Source organism: Rana temporaria, chromosome 9, assembly GCF_905171775.1.
Source record: "Rana temporaria chromosome 9, aRanTem1.1, whole genome shotgun sequence".
Taxonomy (NCBI): domain Eukaryota; kingdom Metazoa; phylum Chordata; class Amphibia; order Anura; family Ranidae; genus Rana; species Rana temporaria.
The window spans coordinates 109,652,589-109,679,477 of NC_053497.1; the positions used below are offsets into that span (position 1 = coordinate 109,652,589).

The 26,889-nt window shown below is 45.6% G+C and overlaps 1 protein-coding gene across 2 annotated transcripts in view; it reads right to left on the reverse strand.

Moving 5' to 3' along the window:
- Positions 1 to 26,889, reverse strand: part of EGFL7 (EGF like domain multiple 7) — a 50,350-nt gene that overhangs the window by 14,708 nt on the left and 8,753 nt on the right. For both annotated transcript variants that reach the window (XM_040324107.1, XM_040324108.1), the window contains exons 3-4: positions 14,749 to 14,921; positions 910 to 1,032 (exon numbers count right to left, since the gene is read on the reverse strand). In XM_040324107.1, the coding sequence (XP_040180041.1) occupies positions 910 to 1,032; positions 14,749 to 14,828 (203 nt within the window). In that variant the 5' untranslated portion in view covers positions 14,829 to 14,921. The remainder of the gene's footprint in view (positions 1 to 909; positions 1,033 to 14,748; positions 14,922 to 26,889) is intronic.

Here is a 26,889-nt window from a genome sequence, read left to right on the forward strand (position 1 = left end):
ATAGACCATGCATGACACTAATGCGTTTTACTTTTAATACGTGGGGAATGCATTTGTATACTTTTAATAGCGCTGTATGTTATTATATGTATAGTGTTAGACACCTATAAAGTCCCATTTCTCGTGTATTCTTTTGTTTAATGTTTCAGAGATGTTGGTGCCTTTCTGTGTGGTTCCGGCAGTATATATTTATATACTGTAAGACACTGATCATGAACTAGTACAGCAGCTCCCATCAATAGTTTCTCACACAGCTCAAGTTTAGTCAGTTAATATGCTCTAACAGTTAAATAAAAACTATAGTTAATGTTGGTAATATGTGTACAGATTGGAGGCGGATAAGAAGACTTATGCCGCGTACACACGATCGGTTCGTCTGATGAAAACGGTCTGATGGACCGTTTTCATCAGACGAACCGATCTTGTGTGGGCCCCATCGGTTTTTTATCCATCAGTGAAAAAACTAGGAACTTGTTTTAAAATTATCTGATGGTTAAAAAAACGATAGAAAAAAACGATCGTCTGTGGGTACGTCCATCGGTTAAAAATCCACGCATGCTCAGAATCAAGTCGACGCATGCTCGGAAGCATTGAACTTAATTTTTCTCAGCACGTCGTTGTGTTTTACGTCACCGCGTTCTGACACGATCGTTTTTTTAACCGATGGTGTGTAGGCACGACTGATGAAAGTCAGCTTCATCGGATATCTGATGAAAAAATCCATCAGTCCGTTTTCAACGGATAAACCGATCGTGTGTACAGGGCATCAGGACATAACAAGGAAGTAACTGGTAAACTGATGCGGCAATAAAGGGGACATTTTATCTGGTGCATGGCAAAGCATGCTGGGACTTGTTTTTCCACAACAGTGGCGGGTGCAGGCGTCCCCCTGAAGAAGATTATTCCTACCTGTAGGTGCTACAGACGCGATGTCCCTCGCAGATTGTGATCAGTGGATGGTAAACAGGCTGGACGAAAGATTGTGTCACAAACAGGACTCCCGCTTGAGCGCCGGACGAACATGTTCTGCGCCTAAAATACAAGAATTAAAAGACATTAGTAAAATGTATTTAATCCACGAAACCCACTAGGTCATAATGATTGTTATTTGCCCTAATAATAGCTGGAAATCACAGTCACAGTCAAAATATGTCTCCTTTCCAACAATAAAATGACAACATATGGGATTGATCCCCTGTTACTTTTCAGACAATTGCACTTACTTTTTGGTGTGTCACGTGAAATGAAAATCCATAGCTCCCAACTGTCCCTTATTTCGAGGGACTGTCCCTGATTTGGAGCAATGTCCCTCATTGCTCCTCATTTGTCCCTCATTTTGGTCTGATCTATAGAGTTGTATATAAAACACACTTTTTATCTATCAAAAAGTGTTTTCCAGCCCTAAACTTTTCATCTGATTTGTAAATAGCCTCATTTGTAAATTCCAAAAGCCAATATAATGGAATAGTAGTGGTAAAACAAGCACTTGTGGGTTTAACCAATCTTGTTTTTTTTTTGTACACTTCTCCTTTAAGGGTACGTGACAAGGGGGTGTGTCCTATGCCTGCATACTTTTGCTGGTAGGTGTCCTTCATTCCTATCTCTAAAAGTTGGGAGGTATGAAAATCTCCCTAATGGGGAAAAATCAGCTGGGTGATCTGGCCATTTCCTAATCTGGATCTAAAACAAAGTACATTTTGGCTTCATCTTATTGGGATATCATATAATTCAGTGCCATATCATTCTTATGCCGCAAAGAGCAGGGCTAGAACCAGTGAACACTGGAACACCTAGTTTTGACAGCCTCAGATTTGGGGGTCATTCATGCGGTAAGGATAAACGCCACCATGGTAGTGGGGCAGAGGATAAAAGTGAGGCAGACCCGGTGATTCTGGTCTTACTTTTTCTTCACCTCCAATACTCCACCCTTGTTCTTCCTTACACTCCTATGACGGATTCTAGCTGGCACTGACAGTATAATGGTGAGTGCAGATGTCTAGTGGCCTGTGTAACACCCATGAGAAGTGACCTTCACGTAAGGTGTGCTCCGTCAGCAGCGGCCTCTGAACAAAAGGAAACAGTTGGCATCTGATGAGTGATGGGCACAGTGGGGGTAGGAGGAACCCCGCAGCATTAAAACATGTGTTGTCTTCCCTAATTTCACAGATATTTAGGAAGGAGAGTTTTTGTTAGACCATCTGGATGTTAAACTGTCAATCACCACAATTCCATTAGTAATATATGATTCATCTTTTTATACACATATTTTTGGATGTCAATTTACTACAACACCCAGCACCCACCCCATTCAGGATGGTTAGTGAAGGAAAATCTGTCTAAGGGGACACAAGGTAGACAAAAATACATTTTAGTAGAGTGTGGAAAGACTCTAGAACTTGACAATGCTTTCTATTGCTGTCCCGTGCCTACTTATCCTGGTGACAACGCCACCTCCATTTCTCATACTGGTGTCACAGGGATAGGAAGTTTAGGAAGATCTCACCAATGAGGTTAAAGTGATTGTAAACAATCACCTTATAAAACAACCCATTCAGTTTAAAAAATGAAAAAGGCAATTTTTTTTTTGTATAATCAATGATCAGTCTGATCATTGGAGGAGAGTACACTGAGTTCCCAGCTATGCTAGAGAACTGACCACGGTGTGTTCTCATGTCTGGTGTGGTCAGATTTTAAAAGGAAAGCAGAGGGTAGAGCAGTAACCAGGGATTTCACATAAATAGGTAGATTCACAAAGAGTTAGGCCGGCTTATCAGTAGATAAGCCGACCTAACTCAGAATCTATGCCACCGTATGTTTAAGCGTATGCTCAAACAGAGATAGGCTTAAACATATCTAAGATAGGACGGCTTGCGCCGTCCTATCTTAGATTGCAATTTTTCGGATGGCCGCTAGGTGGCGCTTCCATTGCGGCCGGCGTAGAATATGTAAATGAGTTTCTACGTCGATTCCCGAACGTACGCCCGACCGCTGCAGTCGCTTTACGCCATTTCCGTAAGGCCTTAGGCGGCCTAAAGTTATTCCACCTATGAGGTGGAATAACAATCTTAAAGTATGGCCGCCGTTCCCGCCGCGAGGTTCGTATTTTTTACGTCGTTTGCGTAAGTCGTCCGCGAATCGGGATTTACGTCGTTTACGTCCACGTCGAAATCAATAGGCCCGTACAGCGTACTTAGCCGCAATGCGCACTGGGAAATGTAGGCGCCCGGCGCATGCGCAGTAACAAAAGACGTCAGAAAACGTGAGGTCAAGCCTCATTACCATACAACACGCCCCCCTCCAACCCATTTGAATTAGGCGCCCTTACGCCCGCCGCGTTTACACTACGCCGCCCTAAGTAAGGAGGTAAGTGGCTTGAGAATCATGTACTTGCCTCTCTTACTTAAGGCGGCGTAGTGTAAACACGCTAGGCTACGCCGACCTAGTTTTGCGCGCCCCTACCTGAATCTACCCAAAAGGATGCAATACAAAGACAACAGGATACTTTTTCATAGTGCATGGTACAGCAGGCACATGAAAATTAAATGTTGGGGTAACAAACGCTTTAAAGGTAAAAATAAAAACCTGATACAATTTCACTATTACTGACTAAATTTAAAACTAGGGACTTTGAGAAAAATAAATCTGCCAGGTTACTTTAATGAAACTAAAACCTGATTGTGGTTTTCAGCAAAGCCCTACAATTTCAATTATCCGTTTGCTAATACACTAATACGCTGCAATACTCAATTAGTGATTACACAGGAACAATGCATCAGCCATTACACGCTGCAGGTTTGACTCGGGCACCGTGATTAGCCGGCAGGCGAGCTTCTTTTCCCCGTAATTAATTTGTTCTCTTTTCTAAAAGTTATTTCTTATAAAGAAAATCAATGAACGTTAAGAAAGAGAAACCTCCATCAATTATTCTTTGTATAAAGGCTACTAGAAAAATCCATCCTCTCTGGGAAAAAAAATGATTTTAAGGTGGTCTATACCACTTTTAGGATCATTTTCTGGTACAATCATTTTTATTGAAATAATAGGAGAACATATCAAAGTGAACATGCAGTAGTTTTTTACATGGGCTTTCCGATTAGGTCCACCTGTCAGTTTTTCAGGCTGACCTGATCGAAAGCTCAATGCAATCCTATGGACATTTGGATGTACACAGACTTGTGTCCATCTCCAATCTCTACATCCTCCAAGTCTGTCCAGGTCTGATAAAAAATAAGAAAACGACTGCATCCTTTTTCATTTTTGCAGACCTAAATATGACAGATCGGAGATAGCCTGATGTAAATGAAAAACATCCATTTACACACGGCTGCCTGTGGAGCTGTCATGGGTCCGCCCGTGTCTCCTAGGCACAGACTGAATGGGCATTGATGTAGAAAAACTGACATCTATGCGATTTGGCTCAGATTCAGCAGGGGATCTGCTCATGGATAATCACCCCTCAACATATCTGAATGGGTGTCAAACCATAAGATGAACGAGTCGGAGGATATTTTAGTGTTTAGTTCAATGATTCAGCCATGAAATAAAGCCAACACGTCTTGAGGGCATCAAAACTCCCCCTTCATCAGGGCTTGACGTAAAGTAATGAAGACTTGAAAGGACTCCACATTATGGTCAGTGACAGTAGCTAAGACCTACAGACTGGTGCTGACCACAGTGCATGTCTGGAAATCCAAAACATTATCAGAGTGATTATAGATTCTTAAAGCAGAACTAAACCCATTTAACAGTTTCAAAAACAGTTACATACCTGGCAAGTGTCAGGAATGCAACTGTCACATTGGTTGTGCTCTCAATCAAACTGTCAATCCATTAAATGGCTGGTGACATGTACAACATCATGACAGTTGAAGATCAAACAGAGACCAAGATGGCAGCTTCCTTGGCTGAAAGGGATAGTAGAGTTTAGTTCCACTTTAATACAGGTCCCCCGGTTCAGCATTTACTTCCTTCAAGCCTTCATCCCTTTATTCTAAACCCCGATGAAGGGGGAGTGTTGATGCCCTTGAAATGCGTTGGCTGTCTTTTATGGTTAAATTGTAGATTATTAGAAATCTTGGACTTTTTAACCTTATGGTTTGATGTCCATGCATGTATGTTTACATTTTGAGTCATTTTCTGGCACCCGTCGAGCGAGGCCTGCTGGTTGGGCACAGGTGCCATTCACAGAATGTCTTTCATTTTTCTCAATGAATGCAAAGAGTTCTCTAATTGGACAAGGTGAAGATTGTGGCATCACCACCCTGTTCCTCCACATTGTCCAATCAGATAAGGATAAGGCTTTGCATTTATTGAGAAGAATGCAAGACATTCGGGGATTTGCTAGTGCCCCTAATATGCAGCACATGAACTGCTCAGCATGGGACCTGCAACACAGTGGCAATCACTGTAGTAGCAGCACCTACACCTACTAAGTATCTCTCCACCTCCCCAGCAGCCCCACAGGTATGGCACGTGCATACTTACACAAGGCAAAGCTGGACCATTGTAACTATGCAATGAAATCCATACTATGGGCTAGATTCAGATAGCCCGCCGTAAGTTTGTGCGGGCGTAGCGTATCTCAGATACGCTACGCCGCCGTAACTTAGTGAGGCTGGGGCTGAATTCACAAAGAACATGCGCCCTAAGTTACGGCGGCGTAACGTAAATCTTCCGGCGTAAGCGCGCCAAATTCAAATTGTGAAGAGGTGGGCGTGTTTTATGGAAGTAAAACATGACCCCACGTAAATGACGTCTCTAACGAACGGCGAATGCGCCGTCCGTGAACGTATCCCAGTGCGCATGCTCCTAATCACGTCGCAAATAGTCAATGCTTTCGACGTGAGCGTAATTTACGCAAAGCCCTATTCGCAAACGACTTACGCAAACTACGTAAACGACGCAAAATTTGACGCTGTCCCGACGTCCATACTTAACATTGGATACTCCTCATATAGCAGGGGAAACCTTACGGCAGAAAAAGCCTTACGTAAACAACGTAAAAAAATCCACCGGGTGCACGTACGTTTCTGAATCGGCGTATCTAGCTCATTTGCATATTCTACGACGAAATCAACGGAAGCGCCACCTAGCGGCCAGCGTAAATATGCACCCTAAGATACGACGGTGTAAGAGACTTACGTCGGTCGTATCTTAGCAAAATTCCGGCGTATCTTGCTTTCTGAATACAGAAAAAAGGTACGCCGGCGCATCCTAGAAGTTACGCGGCGTATCAACAGATACGCCGACGTAACTTCTTACTGAATCTAGCCCTTTGAATTCAACTTTAAATATTTCTTCCTGGAATGCTTTGTTTCTGCCTCCCAATTGTGCTCCCGCATTGTCATTCTGTCACATGTGTCCCTGGTGGAGATCCCTAATGGTGGTGCCAATACACATTGCACAATCATGGTCCACCACTGGGGTAGATTCAGTAACATCTGCGCTTTTTTTACGTAGGCGCAGGGCACCGTTTTTGCCCTGCGCCCACGCAAATTTTCTGCGCTACCCGCGATTCACGGAGCAGTAGCTCCGTAAATTGCGTGTGCGCTCCGGCAAAATGCCCGGCGTAAGCGCGCGCAATTTAAATGATCCCGTAGGGGGCGGGAATCATTTAAATTAGGCGCGTTCCCGCAGCGATCGTAGAGCGCATGCTCCCTCAGGAAACTTTCCCGACATGCATTGCGGCAAATGACGTCGCAAGGACGTCATTTGCTTCAAAGTGAACGTGAATGGCGTCCAGCGCCATTCACGAATCACTTACGCAAACTACGTAAAGTTCTAATTTCGCGACGCGGGAACGACAGGTATACGTAACATTGGCTGCCCCTGCTTTATATTTATTGCTAATAGCAGGGGCAGCCTTACGCGAAAACCGCCGTACGCAAACGACGTAAACTGCGTACGCAGGGCTCGCGTAACGTTGTGAATCGGCGTTAGTATGCAATTTGCATACTATACGCCGAGCACAACGGGAACGCCACCTAGCGGCCATCGCAAGAATGCAGCCTAAGATATGCGGGTATAAGAGCCTTATGCCACGCATATCTTAGGCTGTAGTCGGCGTAACGAGCCGACTACAGACTCTACAGTCACTCCAAAGTTTGTGAGGGTGACAGATATTGGGTTTCAATGTGAGGTGCACTGCAGGGCGAGGGGGTGGAAGTGTTGACTGGTTCTATTTTATGTTGACTGATCCAAAGTCATGAACAATTCCTATTTTATAGCTAAACTGACATTGATCTGAAAGTAGAAGGGACAAATAAATCGACCTCTGACCCAACATTGTTGGCAGCCATGTCAACACCTGGAAATCTGAGCCGATTCCTTGTATTCTGAAGGGAATTTAATGAAAAGTGTTTGCATAAATGTCTGCGGGCTGGCCATGAGCCATCATGACCGCAAACATTTCCAGCGAGGACGTGAACTGACCTCGCTGTGTGCCTGAACCACAGGCCGCTTCGCTGACAACGAGACGTATGGTTCTCTTTAAAGCTCTGTCCGATCGCCCCAAGATCGAATCTCACTCTCTCATTAGAGACCCCATCAGTCTTGTCATTTGCTTGTAGTGTATGGAATGCGTAATAACTCTCTGTATGTAATATACATTCAGCTAAGTTGATACGCCGCCAATGGCTGTTATTGCCTATAGTGACGCCAAGCAAGCTGCCGGGGGTCCCCTGACATGATAAAAATTCAGATCAGATTTACAGCCACACAAAAAACTGTTTCTGCAGCAATAAATTCTACTGAATGAGAAGTGACGGTAGAGAAGTCGCTTATCCTGACAGCGCTGGCGGGGTACAATGGTGGTGGGGGGGCATTTCTGGGTGAGTTCACGTATAATACAAAGCAGATGTTTAAAGGGCCTGACAACATTTATCACAGAAGGGTTTGTACAGCAGTGCTGGGTGTGCAGACATTGAAGAGGTTCAGGCACAGACTACACAAAGCATTTGGGAGGGGAATATATTTGGCAACACACGACTGACTTCCTGTTCGGTGACCCCCAAAGAAGGAAATTAGCAAATGCCATTTATTACCTCCTTCATATAACTTTATTGAGCACTGCCAAAGAAAGCGACAGCCGGGACACTGTTCCTTCTGTTACTGAAGTCAGCCCAGTGCTGGGAAATATCTACTTTACCATCGCTGGTTCATCACAATAGTGCGCTACAACACCTGGGGGCTGGTGTGCGCTGTGTGGAGGAGCAGTGTAACGTTATCTGTCCTATAATAACATTTCATTCAAGTCTCAGCACAGTGGTTCAGCATCGTTGTAGTGGTGGTGGTCATATGCAATTTTATGTGACAGGCTGCAATAAAATGATATGACTATATGACAAGGACTGTATTATAGTAGTGTCTGAAGTTTAGGTCTTAAGGCGGTGGTTTCTACGCTGCGGCCCGGGGGCCAGATGTGGCCATTTGCTTGCTTTTATCCAGCCCTTGGGGCACTATTTCCTCCACTGATACTAACAACGAGGCATAATTCCCCCCCACTGACAACGATGGGGCTTAATGACACCAATGATGGGGCACAATTTTTCCCAATGAGATTAACAATGGGGCCCAATGACACCAATGATGTGGCACAATTCCTCCCACTGACATAAATGATGTGGCACAATTCCTCCCACTGACATAAATGATGTGGCACAATTCCTCCCACTGACATAAATGATGTGGCACAATTCCTCCCACTGACATAAATGATGGGGCATATTTCCTCCCACTAACGCCAATGATGAGAAAAAATTCCTCTCACTAACACCAACAATGCAGCCCTGGGCCACATTCTTAAAAGGCTTACGACGGCGCAACGCCATTTGCGCCGTCGTAAGTCCTAATCTGGCCCGGCGTATCTATGCGACTGATTCTTAGAATCAGTTACGCATAGATATCCCTTAGATCTGACAGGCGTAAGGCTCTTACGCTGTCAGATCTTAAATGCAATTTTTTTTCCCGCCGCTAGGTGTCGCCTCGTCGTTTTCCCCGTCGTCTATGCAAATTAGCTATTTACGGCGATTCCCGAACGTACGCGCGGACGACGCAATGAATTTACGGCGTTTCCGTAAGGGTAAACTTGCCCCTGCTATATGAGGGGCAAGTTTACGAAGCTCCGTCGTAAGCCATGTTAAGTATGGCATCGGGTCAGCGTCGTCTTTTTCCGTCGTTTACGTCATTTTCGTAAGTCGTTCGCGAATACGACTTTACGTCAATGACGCTCACGTCGGTGTCATTGACGTTTTCCGTCGTGAGCTGGAGCATGCACACTGGGCTATTTTTATGCCCGGCGCATGCACAGTTCGATCGTCGCGGGGGCACGCTTAATTTAAATACAAGCCGCCCCCTTTGAATTACGCGGGCTTACGCCGAGCCATTTACACTACGCCGCCGCAAATTACGGAGCAAGTGCTTGGAGAATACGGCACTTGCTCCAGTAATTTGCGGCGGTGTAGTGTAAATGGCTTACGCTACGCCGCCGCAGATTCTACCAGAATCTGGCCCCTTGTCTTTTTCCCCACTGATGTCGGCAACTTTTCTTCTCCCAATAGCCATATTCCCTGTTCACACTGCAATGCAGGCCTGTACAATGCAGATATGCATGCATTTTACCGCAGCGCACAGGTAGGCACCATGTGTAACCTGACAGCAGTGCAACACAGAGGGGGTTATTTACGAAAGGCAAATCCACTTTGCACTACAAGTACAAAGTGCACTTGAAATTGCACTGAAAGTGCACTTGGAAGTGCAGTCGCTTTAAATATGAGGGGTAGATCTGAAATGAGGGGAAGCTCTGCTGATTTTATCATCCAATCATGTGCATGTGTTTTTTATGTTCCTTGCATTTCCCCCTCGGATCTACAGCGACTGCACTTTCAAGTGCTCTTAGCACTTGTAGTTTGCACTTGTAGTGCAAAATGGATTTGCCTTTTGTAAATAACTCCCACTATGTTGCTGTGTGAAAACATAAAGTGCCTTTCTGTGACCTTCTTATAAAAGTAAAAAAAAGGAAAGAAAAAGGGAACTGTGTGATGCACTGAATCGCACATCACACCACCCTCTGACTGTGCCCACTGATAGCCGCCAGCACATGAAAACAGAGCATTGCAGGCAGTGTGAACGGGCACTAATTGGGAACTCATGCTGGGAGAGATTATTCAGGTGCTGCTTGTTGACCTTCTGAAAATGCTGTTTGCCTGGCTCTCGTGCCGAAACAGTATAATTCTGCGTCGCTGTTCAGGAACAAGTAACCAGGGAGGGCTGCACATTAGTGCCACAGAGGGGAAGATGGTAAAAACTAGCAAGTATTGTTTTATATGAATAGTGAATTTTGTTCAGTAGGATTTTTTTCAGTGTCATTTGTGAAACATTTTAGACTAATTTTGATCTCTATTTTCAGATCTTTGGAGTTGTCCTTTAAGCCAATATAATGAAAGCGGGATACCTCTTCTCTACAGCCTTCCATGCAATTAACCCCACTTTGCCACTTGGCGGTCCACACATCTGTAAGCACTCACTAGCGTCTCGCGGGGTACTTGGACAGCACTCATGTCTGAGTGGCGCTCCGTCAATCAATTTGGAGGGCCTATCACGACACATACCTCCTGACAGCCTGAGAATGAGAAGTGTTTGATGGTGACAGAACAAGGGGAACAGATGCGAGAGCAGCAGGCTTTGGTGCCCCCACCTTGCCACAGTTGTTTGGACTAATAAAGCTACACTGCATTCAACAAAGTGAGAATGTTGTACCTAAACTGGACAGAGCCCGTCTGCTGAGCCATTGAAATTTTCATCCTGGCATTTATCTTCTGCACCTGCCTGCCCTTCTCTCTAAATCACATACCTAGCCCAGTGTTTCTCAACTCCAGTCCCAGGAGGTGCCCCAACAGGTCATGTTTTCAGCATTTCCCTCAGATAAAACGGTTGTGGTAATTGGCAGTGAAACTGATCAAATTACCCGTGGAAAGCCTGAAAACATGACCTGTTGGGGTGCCTGGAGGACTAGAGTTGAGAAACATTAACCTAGCCACTAATATTGGTAGTGATATAGAGCTTCCAAAACTTCTATAAAATGCCCACATCGATGGCTTGTATGAGCTCACTGCTGCGTCACCCACGCCTGAGGTTGTTGTGCACTGGGTCACGTGACAAGAGCCTGCAGGAGCACTATGAAAACCCTGCTAAATCTGGCAGCAGAGGATTCTTTGTTGAGGTACATTGAGGGACCATCCTGACTTTAGCACAGCGGCTGTACATCCTGGAAAGCATCAGTAGTTGTCCTAATTTTGATTGCAGTTGTTTTGTGAACATGAAGTCCATATTGAACTTCTATTTATTAGCCAAAAAAAGGCCTCCTCTGTGCCCCTCTCTGATAGAGTTACTTTATGACTAAGCCCTGAATACTGCCATTCCACTGGTCAGTAGAGGTGATCTCAATGGACAGCTGGGAAGGATTAGCCTTCAATGTAGGAAAAGTCAGGCCAGGGGACACAGAAGAGGGACACAGAAGAGGCGTACAGAAGAGGGACACAGAAGAGGCGTACAGAAGAGGTGTACAGAAGAGGGACACAGAAGAGGGACACAGAAGAGGCGTACAGAAGAGGGACACAGAAGAGGGACACAGAAGAGGGACACAGAAGAGGGACACAGAAGAGGCGTACAGAAGAGGGACACAGAAGAGGGACACAGAAGAGGGACACAGAAGAGGCGTACAGAAGAGGCGTACAGAAGAGGGACACAGAAGAGGGACACAGAAGAGGCGTACAGAAGAGGGACACAGAAGAGGGACACAGAAGAGGGACACAGAAGAGGGACACAGAAGAGGCGTACAGAAGAGGGACACAGAAGAGGGACACAGAAGAGGGACACAGAAGAGGCGTACAGAAGAGGCGTACAGAAGAGGGACACAGAAGAGGGACACAGAAGAGGGACACAGAAGAGGCGTACAGAAGAGGGACACAGAAGAGGGACACAGAAGAGGCGTACAGAAGAGGGACACAGAAGAGGGACACAGAAGAGGGACACAGAAGAGGCGTACAGAAGAGACGTACAGAAGAGGCGTACAGAAGAGGCGTACAGAAGAGGGACACAGAAGAGGCGTACAGAAGAGGCGTACAGAAGAGGGACACAGAAGAGGCGTACAGAAGAGGCGTACAGAAGAGGGACACAGAAGAGGCGTACAGAAGAGGTGTACAGAAGAGGGACACAGAAGAGGGACACAGAAGAGGCGTACAGAAGAGGGACACAGAAGAGGGACACAGAAGAGGCGTACAGAAGAGGCGTACAGAAGAGGGACACAGAAGAGGGACACAGAAGAGGCGTACGGAAGAGGCGTACAGAAGAGGCGTACAGAAGAGGCGTACATAATCAGAGTTATCTTGTAGTAAATAGGAAATTGACTTTTAAGTCTAACATGAAGTACATGAAGTAACATGAAGCACAGGTTCACTTTAGCAGCACTGCAGACTTGTCTGATAACATGATGTCACTACACTATTAATTATTATATTTGTCATCAGATAAAAAACGAATTATAATGATCCTTTTAAACTTGTCGCAGTCAATTATCCGCTGATAATTAGTGGAGATCTGATAATGGGATACTTATCAGCAATTAAATGGCAGCTCCTGGTAATTGCGCTCATTAAAGCAGCACTCCGCTAGGCGCTATTTGATTGTAATGGGGCAACATGACATTCTGCCGTTATCTCACAGCATCCCTTCCTGTGACAGAACTGCATTCCCGGTGCTGCTCCTGCATGATCTATGCAATCAGCACAATGAGGTGGAAGAAATTAGTGCGATAAGTGAGCTCACAAAAGTGTCAGTAATTGCCCATTAAATAAAACCAGCACAGGGATGTTGTCATTGATGACCTCTCCTTTAAAAATGCAACTTGTCTGGCTGTCATACTGATCCATTGGCTTAAGTATTTCCTGATTCACATACAAGGAGCAAGTATGTAGAAGCAGGGTGGATATAAATCAATGAATTAAAAAAAAAAAAAAAAAACATTTATTTTTATTTTTATTTAGATCAGATTTATTTGATTTAAAAAGATTCCAAAGGTGAATTTATCAAGGAACTTCACTCTGTCTTAAAAAAAAGTAGACATGACAGCAGCTACAAATACTATAGTTGCTGACTTTTAAGAAACCGACCATGGACCCCAGCAATGTCTTCCCTAGAGCCAATTCCTTGCCAGGCTACGGCACTCTGGTGCTGCCATCTTGGATATGGGATCCAGCTGTGAGCTTCTGAAATCTCATAGCTGTGCATGTTTGGGGCATGGCAGCTTTATGAGACTGTCCTGCAGTCTCCTGGGATGTGTCATGTGTGCCAAGAGGCTGCGGGCAGTGAGTGGGTGGGGTCAAGTTGACGTAATTCTCACTTTGGTGAAAACTGAGGAAGTGGGTACCTGTTACAAAAAGGTACCCGCCCCCTAAAAAAAAAAAAAAGCAAATGTGTTAGAGGAGGGGGCAAGGAGTGGTACTTTCCTTTTAATGTAAGGTGACAAGATTTTTAAAATGAAATCCGGGGACATATTTTTTCTTTACTAGTAATGGCAGTAATCAGTGACTCTCTGCCCGTCGCCGCCCCCCTCACAGCCTCTCAAGTCTTACTCTTCAACCCCCCAGCTACTACTGGATGGGGAGTGGAGGAAGATCACTCCGCCAGGGAAGGCAAGGAGATAGGCAGGTGGCTGGCCAGGATTTGAGCCAAGGCAGAAGAACATGCGAGCGAAGCTGAATGGGCATGCGCCCGAAACTGAAGAAATATTCCCTCCGCTCCGACCAGCACATGATCATCAGAAAGGGGCACAGATAATGGGAAAAATACAACCCCCCTATGCTAGTAGGCACGGCGGAGCGGGGGGGGTGTAATTCAAATTTTTTAATTTTAATTCTGCACTGATTGTCTTTGAAATTGCCCCTTCCCCCTATTAAATCCAATCTGGGGACAAAACCAGGGACAGACTTGGTCCGGGGACAGTGTCCTCAATCAGGGGACTGTCACCCTACTTTAAGGTGCCTACTTCACATGTATACTGGGACCAGTATTAGACTGAAGCCATGCCACCTTTCAGTCCTAGAACCGATAACACTGTGTGAAAGCAGATAACAGTAGGGTGTTTAGAGAAGTAACCCATGCAAGCACAGGGAGCACATGCAAACTCCATGCAGATAGTGTCCTGCTCAGGACTAGACCCCAGTGCTAAAATTTAGACCCCTGTGCTGCCTAGAAGCAGGGATGGGACAAGAGGTGGGCACAGTGAAGCAAAGGGGCAAAAAATGGACTCAGGGTGGTACACCCATTCTACAGTATGTAGTAACAGTAGGGGAAGGGGGCGCATTTCTAAATCCTCACCCTCACCCTGGGCGATGGACAACCCTGTCTTGGTACTGCCTGGACATTTATATATCACAATTCACCATATTAGTGACGTGATTCTTCAACGTTTGCTATAACATGTGGCCAGCATTAGCGACATTAACATTATTTTCTGATTGGTTGGGATTGTTAGTTGTACAGGACAGTTGTCAGTGAGAGGGAAAGTTGTCGGAAGTTGTTGCAGAGTTACAGGGTGTCCTGATTGGTGTCACCCCCTAATAAAGATTGTATGCAGGGCACAAGCTGTGACTCGGAGGATGGAGAGTAGCATGGGACCCCCTCGCTCTCCTACCACAGCACCACATTCCCCTTTTGTAGCTGAGTTATTTCAAGTACAAAGACAAGGCTTACCCTGAGCGGTAGAAGTGATCTGTACCCGTCGCTCCCAGGATTATCATACTTGTCGTCAGCAAGCAGCCGATCGCCCACATTCTGTGTCCCCCCGCTGGGAATTATTGTGGATGAAGAATGAATTCACCGTTCTCTATTCTCAGCCGCTTCCACAGGACGCTGCAAAGGAATTCCTGCAACAAAGCACACCAGACAGCCAGTTTAATTCACTTTAACTCAGCAGAAGTGTGGCGTGCTGCAGAGCAAAGCAACGAGCAAGCCCAGCATGGGCATACAGCTGAGGGAGAACTACAAGTCCCAGCATATGTACTGAGCTTTAAATGGCATATTTAGAAAAGCAGGTTCAAATTCAGCCTTATTTATTTTCTTTCATTTCAGTAATTTCTAAACTTTTTAAGTTACTGATTGGATGTAACATTTGACATAGAGTAGATATAACGAATGTTACTGAGATCTGTATTTCCCATTCCCATTGTGCCTTTTTATGCGTTTGCACATCTCGGGCCAGATCCACGTAGCGCGGCGCATTTTTCCGTCCGGCGTAGCGTATCTCAGATACACTACGCAGCCGTAACTTACAGCGTATTTTCCGTATCCACAAAGAATTTGCACCGTAAGTTACGGTGGCGTAGTGTAACTGTGTCGGCGTAAGGGCACGCCATTCAAATGGACGAGATGGGGGCGTGTTTTATGGTAATTCCTATTGACCCCACGTAATTGACGTTTTTTTTAACGGCGCATGCGCCGTCCGTGGGGGTATCCCAGTGCGCATGCTCGAAATTAACCCGCAACAAGCCAATGCTTTCGACGTGAACGTAATTCTACGCAAAGCCCTATTCGCGAACGTTTTACCCAAACGACGTACACGACGGAAAATTTGACGCTGGCCCGATGTCCATACTTAACATTGAGTACGCCTCATAAAGCAGGGGTAACTATACGCCGAAAAAAGCCTTGCGGAAACGACGTAAAAAAATGCGCTGGCCGGACGTACGTTCGTGGATCGCCGTTTCTAGCTCATTTGCATACGTGACGCGGAAATCGATGGAAGCGCCACCGGCCAGCGTAAATATGCACCTTAGATCCGATGGCGTACTAAGACGTACGCCAGTCGGATCTAGCCCAGCTTCAGGCGTATCTTGTTTTGTGGATACAAAACAAAGATACGCCGGAGCAACCTAGAAGTTACGCGGCGTATCAATAGATACGCCAGCGTAACTGCTTCGTTGATCTGGCCCCTCAAGTTTAGAGCAGCACATTCATTTCAATGGGCTTCCCTATGCATGAAAAGCATGCAAAAAAAAAGCTGCCTGCGCCATTTTCAAAATTGCGTCTCACCAAATCACATGGCACTGCAGTAACATACGTTTTTACATGTGTGAGTATGCATACATCTGCATAATAATTAATAATATAAACAAATAATTAATGAATGGCACCGCCATGCATCTGCAATGGGGCAGCACATTTTTATGTATTAGGGGGAAAATGAGCAATTTTGCAAGCGTTCCCACAACACATAAATGCTCCCAGCATACACTGCAGAGTCACTGGTGCCCGTGCAGCTGTGGGCATTATAAAAGACCTCAACTGATTTAGGAACTACCAAACAAATCCTAACCAAGTCCTTTAATGCCCAAGAAATTGAAAAAATAAATAAGTGCATACAATTCCTAGATTAAGGCAAGTTTCAGAATGATATTTGGAAAGAAACTACAAGCCCCAGCATGCCCAAAAAGCTCCATACTTTTGCTGAACGTTTCCAGCTATCTACATCATACCACCTTTTAGCTGTCAGACAACTCCCAGCATGCGCTGCATACTCTGAACTGGCACAATAAGCTCTCTGCTCTGGTCAGTCTATAACACTGTGATGGGCGAGGAACTACAACTCCCAGCATGCCCAGCTGACTCCTAACAGATGTGATAAGTTTGCAGGAAAGGGCACAACACCGCTGGGATTTGTGGTTCTCTGGCCTCTGGCAGTCTGAGCATTGTTCCCGGCTTAGCAGGCGTAATTAAAAACAGAAAACAGCTATACACATATGAAGAATTGTGTCTGACCAGGCAGCAAGTAATGACAATCTTGAAGTAATTACCAGAAATGGATTCAGTACAGCTTTTTTCCTGGGTCTATTATATGTCGTATCTAACAGAATACAAAGGGACAAATTGTGCAATGAAGAATGACAAGCATGAAATAAGGAAAATAGATTGTAAAATCGAGACACCTATGTTAGTGGAGAAAGTGGGAGGTGTTATGTAAAAGCTAACAGATTCCTCCATCCACGCAAATGAGGTGGATGCAGAGATCCCACCTGCTAGACGCTTTCTGAGGCCCCGTACACACGGCCGAGGAACTCGACGTGCCAAACACGTCGAGTTCCTCGTCGAGTTCTGGGATGAAGCCGCCGAGGAGCTCGGCGGGCCGCCTTCTCCCATAGAACAACGAGGAAATAGAGAACATGTTCTCTATTTTCTCGACGAGTTCCTCGGCGGCTCCATCGAGCCAAAAGTGTACAGACGACAGAGTTTCTCGGCTGAATCCGGGTTTTGACCGAGTTTCTCTGTGAATTCTGCCGAGAAACTCTGTCGTGTGTACGAGGCCTGACAGTGGGATTTAGTGCTCTCAGAATACACTGCACAATTGACAAAAGTTTTCCAACATGTTGTATCTTAGCTGCATATTTACGCTGGCCGCTATGGGCGTGTACGTGGATTTACGCAGAGGATATGTAAATGAGCTAGATACGCCTATTCACGAACGTACGTACGCCCGTTGCAGTAAGATACAACGTTTACGTAAGGCGTTTTTCAGGCGTAAAGATAAACCACCCAAAAGATGGCGCAGCCAATGTTAATTATGGACTTCGGAACAGCCGTCGAATTTCACATAGTTTACGTTGTTTGCGTAAGTCGTACGTGAATGGGGCTGGGCGTAGGTTACATTCACGTTGAAAGCATTGACTATTTGCGATGTGATTTTGAGCATGCGTACTGGGATACGTCCACGGACGGCGCATGCGCCGTTCGTTAGGCGCGTCATTTACGTGAGGTCACGATTCATTACTAAACAACACGCCCACTACCAGCCTACTTTGAATTACGTGGGCTTACACCGGCCCATTTACGCTACGCCGACGTAACTTAGGGAGCAAGTGCTTTGTGAATACAGTACTTGCCTCACTATGTTACGTCGGCGTAGTGCAAATGGGATGCGCTACGTCGAAATAAAGAAGCGCCGCTCTACCTGAATCCTGCTATACGTTTTTGCCACTGAGAGAAGTCAGAGAAGAGAAATCTTATATTCTAGAAGAATCATTCCAGTTCCCAGCATGCACTGCATACTGATTGGCTCAGACCGGTCATAGGTAATTTAGGGTCACTGCTCTTCCCTGGATGATTATCTAATTGTATAATGCTTGAGCAATCCATACACAAGGAAGGGAACTTTTACAGCTGACATTCCTAATGAAAGGTGCGCACGTATAAATGACATTTCAGCCTTTCAGCAATAAGCTGGAGAGTTTTCCATGCCGAGTGACGGGTACAACTTAAATGCACTTGCAGATCAATAAAGGCAATTAGGTCTCACTAGCAGCAATGCTAGATGGGCCTCGATAATTGCAATGTGTCTTTGAAGCCGGCCTTGTCTGAGGAACGATGTGAATGGTTCACCGTTCTCCACAAAGCTCTGTCACAAGTGATTTTGTCAGGGGTCAAACCACTTTACCTTATAATGTAGTCACAGGAGAACGCCGCGCAGCGCCGCTAATACAGGAAGTGACAGCTGGAACACAGATTAACAGCCTCATTCAAGAACAATTCGCAAAGTCCTAACAGACCGACAACATAACGCATCATTCACCATAAATTGATTGATGCAAAAGAGGTTTTCATTACACACATAGATAGGTGTATAAAAGTTCCAGGAACTTATCAAAAACATATTAGGCCTGGGATGGTGGCGGGAAGACTTTTTGTTATGCAAAGCTGGATTTCCTGTATTGCCATTAAAGAATACCGCCAAACATCACTTGTCGGTGACCTTATGACTGACATGACAGTTACACTTTATTTTCAACAGTATTGGTACACCTGTCTTTACACGCACATGAACGTTAACGGCATCCCAGTCTTAGGGCTAGATTCACATACCTTTAGGCGGGCGTAGCGTATCTCCTATACGCTACGCCGCCGTAACTTTGAGAGGCGAGTATGGTATTCTCAAAGATTTTGCCGCCAAAGTTACGGCGGCGTAGCGTATTAGGGCCGGCGTAAGCCCGCCTAATTCAAATGTTGAAGCTGTGGGCGTGTTTTATGTATATTAAGTGTGACCCCACGTAAATGACGTTTCGATCGAACCGCGCATGCGCCGTCCGTGGACGTATCCCAGTGCGCATGCTCCAAATGACGTCGGCAAATCGTCAATGCTTTCGACGTGAACGTAAATTACGGCCAGCCCCATTCACGGACGAGTTACGCAAACTACGTAAAATTTTAAACATTTTACGCGGTTCCGACGTCCATACTTAACATTGGCTGCGCCATCTTTTTGGTGGTTTATCTTTACGCCTGAAAACCCCTTACGTAAATGGCGTATCTTTACTGCGACGGCCGGGCGTACGTTCGTGAATAGGTGTATCTAGCTGATTTACATATTCTAGGCGTAAATCAGCGTACACGCCCCTAGCGGCCAGCGTAAATATGCAGTTAAGATACGACGGCGTAGGAGACTTACGCCGGCCGTATCTTAGTAACATTTAAGCGTATCTCAGTTTGAGCATACGCTTAAAGTTGCGACGGCGCGGATTCGGACTTACGACGGCGTATCTACTGATACGCCCGTCGTAAGTCTACCTGAATCTGGCCCTTAGTCCGTAGAGTTCAATATTGAGTAGGCTTTGCAGCTATAACAGCTTCAACTCTTCGGGGAAGGCTGTCCACAAGGTTTAGGAGTGTGTCTATGGGAATGTCTGATCATTCTTCCAGAAGCGCATTTGTGAGGTCAGGCACTGATGTGGATGAGAAGGCCTGGCTCACAGTCTCCGCTCTAATTTATCCCAAAGATGTTCTTATAAGACCAAGAGTCTGTGGACAACTGGACTCAATTATTGAGTTTAGGTGTCTCCAGTGAAGGGTGCCATTATTACTAAAGAGACATTTAGACAATTGTGCGATAGGGCTGAGGTCAGGGCTCTGTGTAGGCCACATAAGTTCCTCCACACCAAACCCATTAAACCATGACTTTATTGACACTGCGCTATTCAATAATTAAAACACAAAAAGTTGTCAGGAAACGGGTGTAATGCCCCCTTATGGCCACTATGTGGCAGAATGCACAATCTCCAATAAATATAATATTGGCTTAGCAAATTTTTAGTCATTATCCACTTAAGGACCACCGCATGTACATATACGTCCACAATATGGCACGTACAGGCACATGGGCGTATAGGTACGTCCTCGCCTATTAGCGGGTGGGGGGTCCGATCGCGACCCCCCCCCGCTACATGCGGAGGTCGGGTCCGCTCGGGGAGCGATCTGGGACCACGGCGCGGCTATTTGTTTATAGCCGCTCCGTCGCGATCGCTCCCCGGAGCTGAAGAACGAGGAGAGCCGTGTGTAAACACGGCTTCCCCGTCCTTCACTATGGCGGCGCATCGATCGCGTCATTCCCTTTATAGGGAAGACACGATCGATGACGTCATTCCTACAGCCACACCCCCAAACAGTTGTAAACACATACTAGGTGCACCCTAACTCCTACAGCGCCACCTGTGGTTAACTCCCAAACTGCAACTGTCATTTTCACAATAAAGAATGCAATTTAAATGCATTTTTTGCTGTGAAAATGACAATGGTCCCAAAAATGTGTCAAAATTGTCCGAAGTGTCCGCCATAATGTCGCAGTCACGAAAAAAATTGCTGATCGCCGCCATTAGTAGTAAAAAAAAAATAAAAAATAAAAATGCAATAAAACTATCCCCTATTTTGTAAACACTATAAATTTTGCGCAAACCAATCGATAAACGCTTATTGCGATTTTTTTTACTAAAAATAGGTAGAAGAATACGTATCGGCCTAAACTGAGGAAAAAAAATGTTTTTATATATGTTTTTGGGGGATATTTATTACAGCAAAAAGTAAAAAATATTGCTTTTTTTTCAAAATTGTCGCTCTATTTTTGTTTATAGCGCAAAAACTAAAAACCGCAGATGTGATCAAATACCACCAAAAGAAAGCTCTATTTGTGGGGAAAAAAGGACGCCAATTTTGTTTGGGAGCCACGTCGCACGACCGCGCAATTGTCTGTTAAAGCGACGCAGTCCCGAACTGTAAAAACACCTTGGGTCTTTAGGCTGCATATTGGTCCGGGGCTTAAGTGGTTAAAATGAGGCCTATTCTAAATCCTCAAACAAAACTGTAATAATTGCACATAAACATTATATTATGTGGCAAAAAAAGTGCTTTAACATTAACACAATATACACACATTGTAAAAAGAAAAACTTTTACAGGCCCAGCCCCCACAGTACCAGAATTCCTTGCAGAAACCTGAATTTTATCTAAAGCTCTAAATATATCCCACTGTCTAACCTTCGTGATAAACCCTCATGTCTGCTTTCCATTACTGTGCTGTAGGAAAGAAATCATAACCACAACATTTGATACAGCCGACTATGATTAACCTGGGCAGGAAGTGAAGGAGTTAACCCCCCCCCCCCCTTACTTTTTTTCCATCTGCTACAAAAGGTCAGTGGAGTCCCCAAACACACAAGTGCAATGTGACACTGCTTGTTAGAGCTTTTCACATACATAATAATAATTGCTGACTTGTAGGACTGGATACAAAGACCTTCCCCCTGACATCACTAGTACACTGAACAGAGATCTGGAAGGAGAAGTTCCTTGTGAATGATTTGGAGGGATGGGGACACTCAGAGAGGGATGGGGACACTCAGAGAGGGATGGGGACACTCAGGGAGGTATGGGGACACTCAGAGAGGTATGGGGACACTCAGAGAGGGATGGGGACACTCAGAGAGGTATGGGGACACCCAAGGAGGTATGGGGACACTCAGAGAGGGATGGGGACACCCAATGAGGTATGGGGACACTCAGGGAGGGAGGCGGACGCTCAGAGAGGGAGGGGGACACTCAGGGAGGTATGGGGACACTCAGGGAGGTATGGGGACACTCAGGGAGGGATGGGGACATGCAGGGAGGGATTGGGACACTCAGAGAGGTATGAGGACACTCAGGGAGGTATGGGGACACTCAGGGAGGGATGGGGACATGCAGGGAGGGAGGCGGACGCTCAGAGAGGGAGGGGGACACTCAGGGAGGTATGGGGACACTCAGGGAGGTATGGGGACACTCAGGGAGGGATGGGGACATGCAGGGAGGGATTGGGACACTCAGAGAGGTATGAGGACACTCAGGGAGGTATGGGGACACTCAGGGAGGGATGGGGACATGCAGGGAGGGATTGGGACACTCAGAGAGGTATGAGGACACTCAGGGAGGTATGGGGACACTCAGGGAGGGATGGGGACATGCAGGGAGGGATTGGGACACTCAGAGAGGTATGAGGACACTCAGGGAGGTATGGGGACACTCAGGGAGGGAGGGGGACACTCAGAGAGGTATGGGGACACTCAGAGAGGGATTGGGACACTCAGGGAGGGGTGGGGACACTCAGAGAGGGATGGGGACACTCAGAGAGGGATGGGGACACTCAGGGAGGTATGGAAACACTCAGGGAGGGATGGGGACACTCAGGGAGGGATGGGGACACTCAGGGAGGGGTGGGGACACTCAGAGAGAGATGGGGACACTCAGGGAGGTATGGAAACACTCAGAGAGGGATGGGGACACTCAGAGAGGGATGGGGACACTCAGAGAAGGATGGGGACACTCAGGGAGGGATGGGGACACTCAGAGAAGGATGGGGACACTCAGGGAGGGATGGGGACACTCAGAGAAGGATGGGGACACTCAGGGAGGGATGGGGACACTCAGAGAAGGACGGGGACACTCAGAGAAGGATGGGGACACTCAGGGAGGGATGGGGACACTCAGAGAAGGATGGGGACACTCAGGGAGGGATGGGAACACTCAGGGAGGGATGGGGACACTCAGAGAGGTATGGGGACACTCAGAGAGGGATGTGGACACTCAGAGAGGGATGGGGACACTCAGGGAGGGATGGGGACACTCAGAGAAGGATGGGGACGCTCAGGGAGGGATGGGAACACTCAGGGAGGGATGGGGACACTCAGAGAGGTATGAGGACACTCAGAGAGGGATGGGGACACTCAGAGAGGGATGGGGACACTCAGAGAGGTATGGGGACACTCAGGGAGGGATGGGGACACTCAGGAAGGGATGGGGACACTCAGAGAGGGATGGGGACACTCAGAGAGGTATGGGGACACTCAGGGAGGGATGGGGACACTCAGGGAGGGATGGGGACATGCAGGGAGGGATTGGGACACTCAGGGAGGTATGGGGACAGTCAGGGAGGTATGGGGACAATCAGGGAGGTATGGGGACAATCAGGGAGGTATGGGGACACTCAGAGAGGTAAGGGGTTGCAGAGTTTGGAAGGTATTCATGGAATTACAGCGGAAACATATGTGAGTAGCACCTTACAGTGCTGGGGTTCTGACATCACTTCCCATCAGGGTTCTGTCTGAATGGGCTTTTCTGTTTTCCAGAGTTGGTGAAAGTTTACTACCACAACCCAAATGTATACTACTACTACTAATCTGGTTATAGAGGGGTGTCTGGGATGGGGGCACTAGGCAATTACCCCTGTGATGGATGGTAAAGCAGAGCTATACACATGTAGAATTACAACAGTTTGTGACTGGGATGGGGAGATTAGAGTGTAAGCTTCTCTGGTGTGGCTAATACAACATTCTCTGTACAGCACTGTGGAGTATGGCAGAGCTATACAAATATTCCATAGTATGGTGGGAATATTAGAGTGTAAGCACTTTTGGAACATTCAGCGTTCTCTGTGCCATACTGTAAAATATGTCAGATCTATATACATGAATAATAATTGTGTGACTGTGGTTGGGGCATTAGAGTGTGAGCTCCTCTGGTGCAGAGACTGATAAGAATAACACATTGTTCTCTGTACAGCACTGCAGTACATGTTAGAGCTACTGTATACTGTATACACATATTATAATAAGAAATTATGAATGATGGGGGCATTAGAGTGTAAGCTCCTCTGGTGCAGAGAGTGCTGTGGCTAATACAACATTCTCTGTACAGCGCTGTGGAGTATGGCAGAGCTAGACATAGTATATTTCATAGTAAGGTGACTGGTGGGAATATTAGAGTCTAAGCACTTTTGGTGCAAAAAGTGATGTGGTTGGGGAATTAGAGTGTGAGCTCCTCTGGTGCAGAGACTGATAAGAATGGCACAATTTTCTCTGTACAGCACTGCAGTATATGTTAGAGCTACTGTATACTATATAAAAGTATTATAATAAGAAATTGTGACTCTGGCGGAGGCATTAGAATGTAAGCTCCTCTGGTGCAAAGATGTATGTGAATGGCACAATTTTCTCTGTACAATACTGCAGTATATGTCAGAGCTACTGTATAACAATGGTGTGTGACTGTGGTGGGATATTAGAATGTAAGCTCCTCCATTGCAGAGACTCATGCGGATGGCACAATTTTCTCAGTACAGCACCACAGTATGTGTCAGAGCTACTGTTTATAAATTATAATAACAGTGAGTGACTTTAGTGGAATATTGGAGTGTAAGCTCCTCTGGTACAAATTGATGTGAATTGCACAATGGTATATTACAGTGCTATACATATAAATGAAAAATAACAATAATAATAGTGTGTGTGACTGTGGTTGGGCATTAGAGTGTAAGCTTCTCTGGTACTGATGTAAATGCCACTATATTAGCTTTACAGCACTACAGAATATGCCAGAACTACTGTAAATATTTGTGAAATAACTGTTGTTAAAAAAACTTACAAACATACAGCTTATTAATAAAATCGTATCTACACATAAACAAAAAAATAGCAAAATAATATATATATATATAAACAAAAACAAGCAAGCTTGCATAAGCAAATAAAGAAAATAACAGAAAAAAACACACAATTTTAATAAATAAAATAAAAAACTATTAGAGGGGAATTAGAGTGTAAGCTCCTCTGGTGTAGGAACTGAAGTGAATGTCACAGTTCTTTGTACAGTATTGTGGAATGTGTCAAAGCTATATAACTGTATAATAAAAGTTTATGGTTAAAAAAAAAAAATTCTGTGTTGGATATCCTTGCAGTTATGAAATTCCCCAGGTTATAACTTTTCAAAGAATTAGGAAATCCCCCATCCATATGAACAATAACATTATAATACAATGTACGCTGACCTATCATGACTTGCCTGCCCACTAGGGGGAGTCCTTTGTCAAGTAAGACATGCTTGGCAGAGGAAACAATCCTGTACAGTGAATGCTCCTTAAAGGGCAACCTCCACCTTCACTACCAGCAGCTGTGGGACTACAAGTCCCAGCATTCTTTCTCTCTGAGCTGCACAGCAGTTTCCCTTTATGGACGGCTATACAAAACTGTTTCACATAAAATACAATTTTGTAAAGGTTACGGGAGGAAAGTTGTCATTTCAAAGAGAAGACATTTCCCAACACACGGATGACTTCCTGTCCAGTGATCCCCCACATCTGGGGAATGTCAGTGTGGTGCTGCCTGTTGTCACAAATGTCAGCTAACATAGAGCAGGCCTGAGCTCCACAAATGTCAAATATCTCAGTTTTAGTGGTGAGGGACCCATTTAACCCCTTTGTTGCTAGGAGTAAGCTGGAAAGATACAAGGTACAAGTTGCAGCTGATCACAAGCATAATACAAATGAATAACTTAGTGCATTTAGGAAAGTATTCATATTTTGGGTACTCACTTTGATCCCAAGTGACAGGGGGAAATTGAAAGCTTTTCTCTCTTGGCCCAAGGGAAACAGACAGACTAGTAGTGGAAGTTTAGAGTCCAAGCTGGCTGGGATAGGTTTTGTGGCTGCAGCTTGTACTTATTCCATAGAGCTGAGACCTACATTGATGTATAATGGGAAAGTGACAGGAGTCCAGGGGGGGCTCCCTCCCCCCCCCCACATACCATGGGAAATCCCCCCTCCCTTTTTCCCATTGGACAGGGGGCAGAATTCCGTGACATCACAGAAGAGAGTTTTCACCTGACCTCCTCCCTGCACTCTGCATTCATTGACTTGACACCGGTGATGCTGACCAGGAGGGTCCCTGCCTAGGTGGACCTCAATCTCCCGCAGCCTCTGGGATGCTCCCAGGCTCCCTTCTTGGTGGCATTCTATGGGAACAGAGAACAGCCCTGGAGATGAAACTTCTAGACTTTCTCTGTGATGTGGATTCTATGAACTCTGATGCCGCGTACACACCATCATTTTTCGGCATGAAAAAAATGTAGTTTTTAAAAAATGTAATTTAAAATGATTCGGGTTCTGAAAAACGACAAAAAAAAATTTGAACATGCTGCATTTTTTAACGATGTTTTAAACAATGTCGTTTTTCAGGTTGTAAAAAATGATCGTGTGTGGGCTAAAACGACATTAAAAACCCGCGCATGCTCAGAAGCAAGTTATGAGACGGGAGCGCTCGTTCTGGTAAAACTACCATTCGTAATGGAGTAAGCACATTCATCACGCTGTAACAGACAGAAAAGCGCAAATCGTCTTTTACTAACACGGAATCAGCTAAAGCAGCCCAAAGGGTGGCATCATCTGCATGGAACTTCCCCTTTATAGTGCCGTTGTACGTGTTGTACGTCACTGCGCTTTGCTAGAGCATTTTTTAAAAACGATGGTGTGTGGGCAACGTCGTTTTAGTGATGAAGTTGGAAAAACGTTGTTTTTTCTACATGCCGAAAAACGTCGTTTTTTTTTCACGCTGAAAAATGATCGTGTGTTCGCGGCATAAGAAGCTAATTCAAGAGCGGCTCTTTAATCTTGCAAAAAGCTGCACTGGCTTACAGGTGGCTGCCAATAAAACACAGCAGTGGGTATCGGTTGTATATCACAGAAATCGATAAGGAAGCGGCACATATAGTATT